Source organism: Pecten maximus, chromosome 15, assembly GCF_902652985.1.
Source record: "Pecten maximus chromosome 15, xPecMax1.1, whole genome shotgun sequence".
NCBI lineage: Eukaryota > Metazoa > Mollusca > Bivalvia > Pectinida > Pectinidae > Pecten > Pecten maximus.
This window is the reverse complement of record NC_047029.1, coordinates 16989265-16999064: the sequence shown is the minus strand read 5'-3', so window position 1 is coordinate 16999064 and position 9800 is coordinate 16989265. Positions and strand designations below refer to the sequence as shown.

General features: G+C 35.0%; 1 protein-coding gene across 1 annotated transcript; it reads right to left on the bottom strand.

The window, feature by feature from the left end:
• Positions 1-656: 656 nt before the first annotated feature.
• On the bottom strand, positions 657-5791 carry LOC117344336 (sodium-dependent glucose transporter 1A-like). Its single transcript, XM_033907067.1, has 3 exons — positions 5382-5791; positions 2742-3027; positions 657-2375 (listed from the first exon to the last, which is right to left on the bottom strand). Exons 1-3 carry the CDS (start codon positions 5652-5654, stop codon positions 1369-1371), a joined length of 1566 nt encoding a protein of 521 aa, XP_033762958.1. The 5' UTR covers positions 5655-5791; the 3' UTR covers positions 657-1368.
• Positions 5792-9800: the final 4009 nt, after the last annotated feature.

The following is a 9800-nucleotide window of genomic DNA, read 5'->3' as shown; positions in this document are numbered from 1 at the left end:
ATGCTGATAATATGTAAATGAAATCAGGGGCCATGTTGATCTATGACAGAAAGGAAACGGCGAGACAACTTTCTTTATGTGATAAAAAGAAGAAGAAAACAAAAAACAAAAACAGTGTTGTATTATTTCTATTTCATGGTAAGGTTAATGTTTTATACTTCCATAATCCAACATTTATTAATATTCATACTGAAAAATTGCATGCTTGATAACAGGAATATTTGCATGAAATGCATCATATTTTGCAACAAAGCAAATGGTGACGCAAAGATCACTCAGGTCAATTTTTATGGCAATCGGTTAATTATTTCCTGACCGCGTTGTGTCCCTTTGAAATGAAATATATCTACATATGAAAATGGCAATAGACCATACTAAACATTGATGCAAACAGGTTCCTAGAATAAGTCAAGTACACCTCTGTTAACGGAAGAACTTTAAGATGGTTGGTATGTAACTTCTACCCCTTTATAATTCTAATCTAATTATATAGATAATTTCATTAAATAGTCTACATCTTTTATGGCGAGAAACAAGATAAATGCTTTCTTATAGTTTAAACGTATTTGTTCACTCGTGTTCAGCATGCGAAACATACCAAACAAACACTGGTAATACTATATGTCTTTTGCAAAGAAACGACACAAAGGCATATGTTGTCGAATAAGAATATTTATTTATCTTATTTAAATGCCAGTAATCGATGTATTATTACATATCGATACATACTAAATGTATTTTAACTTTTAAGCTGATAAAGGCAAAGCGATAGGAGGGATTTCAATATAACAACACTGACAAAGGGTACAAAGTAACAAATGTTAAGAAGCAATGACTTATGTAAAATACAAAAATGTAAAAACATCGACCTTGTCGATAAAACACCTAACGAAATGGTAGAGGAGGAAGACGGCAACCTCGCTGTTTACAATTTTTCCATTGTAATAAAGTGGCCTTTCAGTTTGTTGTCTAGTCTAATCCAAAACCCGGAAAGGGATAAAACTTATATATATGTATATAGTGTACTGCTGTTGAATAAGAACAAAATATGCCAGGTAAAATCATAATACAATTAAAAGCATTAACTTTGTATATTGTATAAATTTGTTTTTTAGTTTCAATATCAAAACAATTGTTCTGGCGATGTCTGGTACTTGTACCTTTCATAAATAACATTCTGTTGTTTACACTTAAACATAAGTATCATTATTACTTTTATATGTGGGACCATGAATATGTCATCTACCATCACACGGTTACTCTGTTTGTTCACGATGTCTACTTCCTTCTAATTACTATGACTATGATTCCTAGTGAAATATTCCTATATTTAGATATTCCTAATTGTGATTCATGATCCTACGGGAATTAAAATGATGAGGGTTTAATTTTTGTGTGTAACACCATACCTATAGAACTTATCATGATGAGAGCAGAAAATATAATGCAAACATAACAAAACCAGAGAAAAGAGATTTCTTGCATCAGATATCCCAATAAAAAAGGACAGGTCAAAGGACCTATATGGCCGACTAAATTAAGGTAACTTGACACTTTGGCATCAACGGTTATGAGATATGAATTAGTCCAGCTTAATGCAGTAGGCCATATCGTGCCTGAAGGTAATCCAATGAGACATGCTGAAACCCAAATTCCAATTTCGGAATACAGATGAGCACTTACTGTCAAACAAATAAACCCAGATGCATACAAAATAGCTGAGCATAACAATATAGTATGGGACTCCATTACACGAACGAGGAATATACCAATTAGTCTACCACCTACTGTTATAAACACCGTAACGGACGTTAACATGGCGCCAAACGTCTTTGTCTGATGCAAATACTGAACACAGAAAACAGTCAAGTAAGAGGGATAGGCAACCTGACATGTATTGAACATAGCAGATAATAAACCAACATTAATTAACTGTAGGTAATTTGAGATACGGGAATGATTTCCAATAAAATCAAGGGCTTTCATTTTTGACCCTCTGACAGAGCTGTTGGCTCTTTTGATGTACAAAATAATAAAAAGAAGGGCGACCAAGAACGTCATCCCAGCTGAAATGAAAAATGCAATATAAAGCCTTGATTCCTGACCACTCGTCGCAAAATCCAAAACGTGGCCATTGTTGTTCATGTTGGAGTTTTCTTCAGAGCAACACGGTATGGTGCCGTTAGACTCCGATGATGTTGAACTGAGATTGCCGACACTCCGAAGTTCGGTAACACCTTGGTTTTTACGTAAAAATGGTGCCGTTGCAATAGGTGCCATTGCTGTTGAAAATGAGAAGAATACATACAATATCTGGATGTAGGAGCGTCCTCTTCTGGTTGGTCCCCATATCGACATTGACGTTGAAGTTACCGCTTGAAAATGAAACAAAAAAGGGTTATAGATTGGGAGAGTTGATGATGAAGCGGTCACATAAAATTAATTGTTACTCCGAGACTGTATGTCCTTACAAACCATTTACCAAACGTCATCAGACGGAGCTCCATCCAAAAGGGTCCAATGTCCGCATTACAATATGGCACGCCGAGTTAAGCCATGTTGAAATGGATTATTTTTTCATACATACATAACCAAAAACTCGTCTTTACGTTTTCTAACATAACTATCTTAAGTTTCCCAAGTATGCTACAAAAGCCTCGCGCAATTGGAATAATACATCCGGTAAAGGATACTCGTGTAATGCAAATAGACAGATTGATACATTGACAATATATACTAACCCAGATTCAATACGCCTCCCGATATACCCTGGATCGCATGCACACTCATCATAAGTTCATATGTGGAACACCATGGTATCGTAGCTACGGCTGTTCCGTTAATAACCAGAGAGGCTACAAATAACAGGTATGTGTTAATCTTTGAATACAGTAGTCCTCCGAGTACTGATCCAACTAGACGACCTGTGCTATATGATGTTAGGTATGTAGACCCTTTTTCTAGATCCGTTCTTGTAATGTCCAGAAGATCTGGAAACGCAGGTCCCATCTGGCCAAGAGTCCATCCCTGAATAAAGACTCAATATCTTTAGTGAAGCATATGTTTGAGGTCAAAATACATGTGTTAGCACTAACTGCAATCAGATGTCAGTTGATATTTAATGAACAAATAGAAATATATGTTTATCGCTAGTTACTCATCCCATACCTGAATTAAGACAGTATCATAGCTTGCCCATACATATGTCGTTATGAGAGACAGATATGTCATGTCAATATTACATTGCAGTCAAGTGGCACCGTTCAACTCAAGAAGATACTGTCAAATAGTTTTACAAAAGACTCGCAAATTATTAGCACATTTCCAGGAAAGTTGAGAGAAACATACATTAAAACCAAATGATTTGAACTGCATCGAGCAGCCGTTTCGTCCTTATAGGAATCATATATGATGCTAAAGGCCTGAAGTGTTGATACACAGTATCTAGGAGGCGACCAAGATTTAAACAAGGGCGAGAGAAGTAAAAAATAAATCTGAATGGGGAGAGGCAAAAACCCGATTAATTTGATAACTTTCAAACATTAAAATGAGCGCAATGCGTTATCACAATATTAATCAATACCAGATGTAACCTATAATACCAATAACAATTAAACGTTAAATGTTACTGTAGAGTTGGTAATTTTTGCGAGGAATCTTATTTTGGTATATTCGCGGTCGTTAAAAAATACATGTGGTGCGAATATAAACACCAGATAATAGTTATATGTAGGAGTTGTTACGCGGAATCTAAACCCCGCGAGCTAGGACCTTATAGGACATACTCGAGACATTAGTCCCGTGAAATTTAAGAAATGCAGTATTTCTTCACTTGGTGACCTATTCATTCGACAGGTCATCACATTTCTAATACTTTTTTGCCGCCGTGTGAATACATTCTGACAATACTTACATTGACAATCTAGTTTTATACCGCCTCATACTTGAAAGTAATTTTGTAACATTCTTGTGCACGTTCATTTATACATAAGTGGGAAAAGCTAATTTATATGCAAAAACGTAAGTATAATGATGACAGTTTAGATACACATAATCTGACAGAACACTGACACTCCCGATAACATCGAGAACGTGACCTGAGACTTACATTCTAGTTTATTGAATGCGATATTAAAATGGATATTATATACACGAGAAATGGGCAACATATGTAGGAGCAGTCACCATGAAAATTTACTGTCATAACACTGTTAGACATCGGCGAGAAACTATCGTGTTCATCGGTGACTCATAACATAACATGAAAATAGAAGACACTAGGTTCCGGCCGTCGAATACCATCAATATCCAAATCAACGTTTCTCAATCTATTTTTATCGTTATATCAGAATCTGAAAAATGCCAATGAGACAACTAAACCACATGCTTCAAGAATATTACATAAAACCGCTACAGATAAAATCCACATTATTACATTGTTTCTCGGTCGCAGATCACGTGTACTGTAGCTTCCAGTCATTGGGATTCGATTTTAGCTTTTTAGAAATATCTAAGGATTAGCTACAATAAATGTTTACGTCATAGAGATATAACAAAAAACTTTAACTTAATTGAATTAACAAAATGTCTGTAGATATCCAATCAAACTGACGGACATTTTTACGCCCAGTATCACCCAGTCAAAAACAACGTTACATACGTTGACGTCATTATACGTCATTGTTTATTTATGGACTGATAACATCTATGTCTAAGGCAATCAATATGCTTATTACAAACAAGATTAATTTATATGGCATATGTGCATAACCACAAGACTAAAATCTAGTATTTACACATTCTAATTTTAGAAAGTTAGAATGTGTATGTATCTTTTAGGTAAACACCGGCGACTCGGAGACCAAATCACACATTCGCAGTACATCAACACTGCTAATTATGCTAGATATGAGATTTGTTTTATTATAGAAATATCATATTTGTTCTGAATGAAAATGCTATATTCAAGTTATCAACTTCCAAATTTCGTGTTGCCATGGCGACGAGAGTAGCATGCTAACAGCTGTTTCACTAGTGTGCACACATACACAATAAGTACTTGCAATGTAGCAACGCACTTATGCCAGACGTGTCAACTGATCTGTTACAATCTGAAGGGCTGGAATATTAAATTGTTTAACGTAAATATAGGGATTGACTGCTAATTTGGTTGCTTGCATAGAATGGTGAAGGGAAGTGAACCAAGTATATATATTTTTTAAACGAGTTGAGCGAAATTGATATATTCCTCAATCTGAATAATTCAACTAAACTAATGGTACTTTGCAAAATCCGCTTTGGACCATCAAAGTATTCGATCCGATCTATTCTTTCTGTCGACACTACGCCAGCAGATAAAATAGGTTTTAAACATTACTCACCAACATCATAAATGCGAGTGACACACATATGCTGAGAATAAGCTTGAATCGGACGTCCTTGTCATTCTTTATGTCCCTGATAAATGATGTCGGTTCACGTCCTTTTGGAACTTTTGCCAGTTCACAACAATCTGTAGTAGCATCATCTATTTCTATAGTATTACAACGAACAGTGTTGATTAAACTCGGCTTGGCTATAAAAGCTTCTTTCTGCATTCGCTCCGACATTTTACACTGAAAAATATCGAATCCGCTAGGTACATGTAGGTGCATACACGTCGGCCTATAAAATATATAACGAGGTCATAGTCTGCTGAATTTAGGATCATGTTTACACATCTTTCTCTTCAAAAAGTGATAGGTAGAGTGTCACGCGTCTCACACGTGTTGCCAATCTTTATTTAGCGATTCAAACTAATTTTGAAGTAAACATTCATTTTCACAACACTGTCAGGCATATGTTAACATAATCCATGCAGTAATGGGGAAACATTGCGTCAGCACTATTTTGATTACTGTCTATCGTAAGAGACGTGTTGGTGTGATAGTGTGAGGTCCCCGGCGGGGTTATTAGTTGTTATTGTTTGAGCGATGAGGCTGCCTGTGAATACAAAGGTCATTAAGATAAGAAACAATGCTTGTACGTTTAATTGTGACTGGTATGTCATTACCTACTTTATGCACGCTAATGTAACATGTATATTGCTACTTCCATACACATATACACACATATTATTCTATTAATTGTGCTACTTTAAAAAAAATGGCTTTATTATGGGCGGCTGTATTTAGAATTTATACATGTGTTTGCACGGTATAGTACGGTATAGCAGCAACATCTGCACATATATGTTTACATTTAAGATTCTGTCATATATTTTTTTAATATTTATTTGATGTGATATATATGTTAATTAAAATATTGATATGAAGTAGATATTTCTAATACGTGTTAAATGTGTCTATTTTGCATTATATACATACTTTTAGACCCATATTGTTTCTATGTTAAGGTCAAGTCTAGCCAAAGCTGTCGTCTGTCTATAATTGCCTGCAAAGCACATGCAGCTATCAGGATATTTCCGGAAAGGAAAAACAAACGGGAAAAATAAATTGTTATACACGCTTTCAGTAAATGTATCGACCCGGTTAGCTCCCCTGTCGTGAGGTCATTAGGATAATCGGATCACTTCCGGCAATGCATAGCGTGGGACTGTAATTATGGTGTAATTGAAAGACAGGAAACCATTCCGTCGTCTGTGAAAATGTCATCCACGTTCGTTAAGTACCCTCGTCAAAGTTTAGCTTCCCCGGGCCGAGTGTTCCTTCTTGTTGGAATCAATTTGAATCTCATACGAAACTGGGGCTTACCATATTGCGGTGAGTTACGTAATAGATACATAATGTGTACGAGTGATGTATCGGATATATCACACGAGTGCGTAGCACGAGTGTGATATATACGATACGTCACGAGTACCCATTTTGTATCTGTTTTATCCAATGACAGCCGAGGTTTTGTCACCCACGTGCCTAGGGGTGGAGCTATAAAATTGATCAGAACCTGTCACTGTGATATGTTTCCCGCCAATTTCTGACACGTTTTGTTTTCTGTCACAGTAGCCCATTCATTTCTAGTGAGACTGTCAACCATGACGGATCAGGTACTGATCACTGATGTCGATGTGTTCACTGACCTCGACGATATAACATTATCACAGGCCGTAGATAAGTATGAGTATGAATTTAACTTGAAGATAGTGACACGGTAGCTACTGACATTGGAATAGTTGATACCAAGGAATTAACTCAGCCAATTGTTGTAAATGAACTGAATGGTAATGTGAAAAACATGTGAAAGGCTGCAGGATTCGAGGGAAATTACATAAACCATTCCGGAAAGAGGACCTGCGCTACTTCCCTTTACCAGAGACCTATATAGTATATAGGTCTCTGCCTTTACCAAGCAGGTAAGTCTAAAATCATATCGTTTGAACAAATTGTGAAATGAAATATTTTTCGTAAATTTCGACGTTCACAATGTCACAAAATCCTTTCAAAATCCGTGAAATTGTTTAAAGAAATCAATGAATCGGTTAATCGGTATTTTTATCCACTCGTCTTGTTATCATTTTCATCACTATTTTGTTTATGATAGGATTTTTATGCAACGAAAGTATATTGTTACATTTAGCGTAATATGTATAACCATTTTTTTTAAATGACTGAAATTTTATATGTTCTATGCTTTTTTTTACTGACCTGTTAAAATAGATTTTACTTAATAAAATATGAACAGGGTTTTATATTCTGTTTGGTCAGGTTTTGATGAACAACTCATTATGGACAGAACGGTACATCGCAGCAGGGCTGTACGTGCATACAAGGTGAAGAAAGAAGACGGAAAATTTCTAAACGGCACTCGTATTTCATTAAATTTTGTTTGAAATGCATTTTCTGTCTTTGTTCATTTGTCACGCCTACATTTGAAATTGGCCCCGCCTCAAGACTGAGGCATGGACCAATCAGAAATGCCATGTGATATTTCAGATATCACATATGTGATATTTGAAATATCACATAGTATGCAATATATCGCCAACAAAAGATCAAAGAAAAACCGAGGCGTCATTGGATAACTTGATTATAACTGATCAGACTCTGCTAAAGAATTTCAAATTAATAGTTGACAAATGTATGCTTACTTCGACAAAGAGATGACAGTAGCAATATACAAATTTTATGCTCATTACTTCCGTCAAAAATAAATAAATTCCTTCGTTAAAGGAGGACAGACAACAGCTACAATTAAGTGATATTATTACATATTTAACAATAAAAATGATATGCTGTATATCTAGGATTGAAAAAATCCTTTTTGTTCTTTTGATCATAGAAACCTTATATCACGAGCGTGGAAAGTTACAAAATCGTGAAAAAATGGCGTCTTATGATAAGTCCCAACTTAAGTATTGCATATATAAATGTGTGTGTATATCTAGGTCATGGCCACATAGGTTAAACGACATTGAAAAAGATACAAACGTTCGTTATCATTCGGAAGCAAAAATACTCTCTTCTACATACCTTAAAGGGCAAAACGAACAATCATCATTGATATAAGTTATTTTAAATGACCCATTACAATATATATTAACTTTAAATAATCTTATTGAATAAAACAAATCGTTAGACAGTAACCAACTAATCAGGATTTAGTCATTTTCGTTATTTGACAACACATATAAATAAAAAAAATTAAAAATACGACAACATAATGATATCCTAATTGCAGGATTTTTAAATTAGGTCATAGAACCTGCTAAGCTTTTTTTGAAAATCAATATGTCTTAAATATGAATTTCCATTGCGATGCCAATCATTTGTTGCAGATTTTATAAAAAAAATAAAAAAAACAACAACTTTGCAAGATTGCATTGGATTTGGACAATTAACAAACTTTTCAAAATTAAGCATTAAGTTGGTATTTGTAACGAATTTAGAAAACCACATTAACTTTGAGTACGATGTTCACTTGTGTTTTTCTATGGTCGATAGCGAGTTTCATCATATTTTATTTTCTATTTTTCTTACTTTTTTTTTCAGCATTTATCTACCACTTAATCTCCGAAATATAGAGATACTCCCTTTCTTGGCTTGGGTACACTTAGTATAGGTTTGCTGTTGAAAGTTCCAAAAAGAAATAACTCATCCAGCTTAGATACTCCTTCTGTAAGAATTTCTGAACGCAAGAACACTTCAACTTTCTGCGATACATGAAAATGCCCATAAAGAAAGACGGATCAGAAATTGTCCTTTTTGTATGCTATTTTACAAGCATCAGTTACTAATTTGAACTCATACTATTGTGTTTGTTTTCTTATACATATATCTGCTACACCACCAACAAAGAGTAGGTTTGATCGATGGAATACAAAAATAGGCTGTTATGTAATTTATGTCATACCAAAAGCCATATGCTTTACACTTTTACGATCTCCAAAAGTTTCTCCTTTAACTAATAAAATTTAAACTGAACATATACTTATTCGCGCCCGAAGCAGTTTTATATTAAGTTTTTACAGATCGGCACAACAAGTGACTGAATGGTACAAGCTGATTGATATGGTTGTCGGATGACCTTGTAATACGGCGAATGCATTATAATCGCGTGACAGATACCGATATCACTATGCTTTAAATTTGTGATATACTCCGTGATAAACATGTCACTGTATAGTCAGGCATTGTTAATATGTACGTAAGGGTGCACCGTAAAAATTTGACATGAACAAAACACTGAACAAATTACGAATGATTTAGACTCCCCCATAAATATAATCTCCGATAGTTGTGGAACTCTACAAAAGTTACAACTGGATGGTGGGCCTGTATCTAAACAGAAATATCCTCATTTGT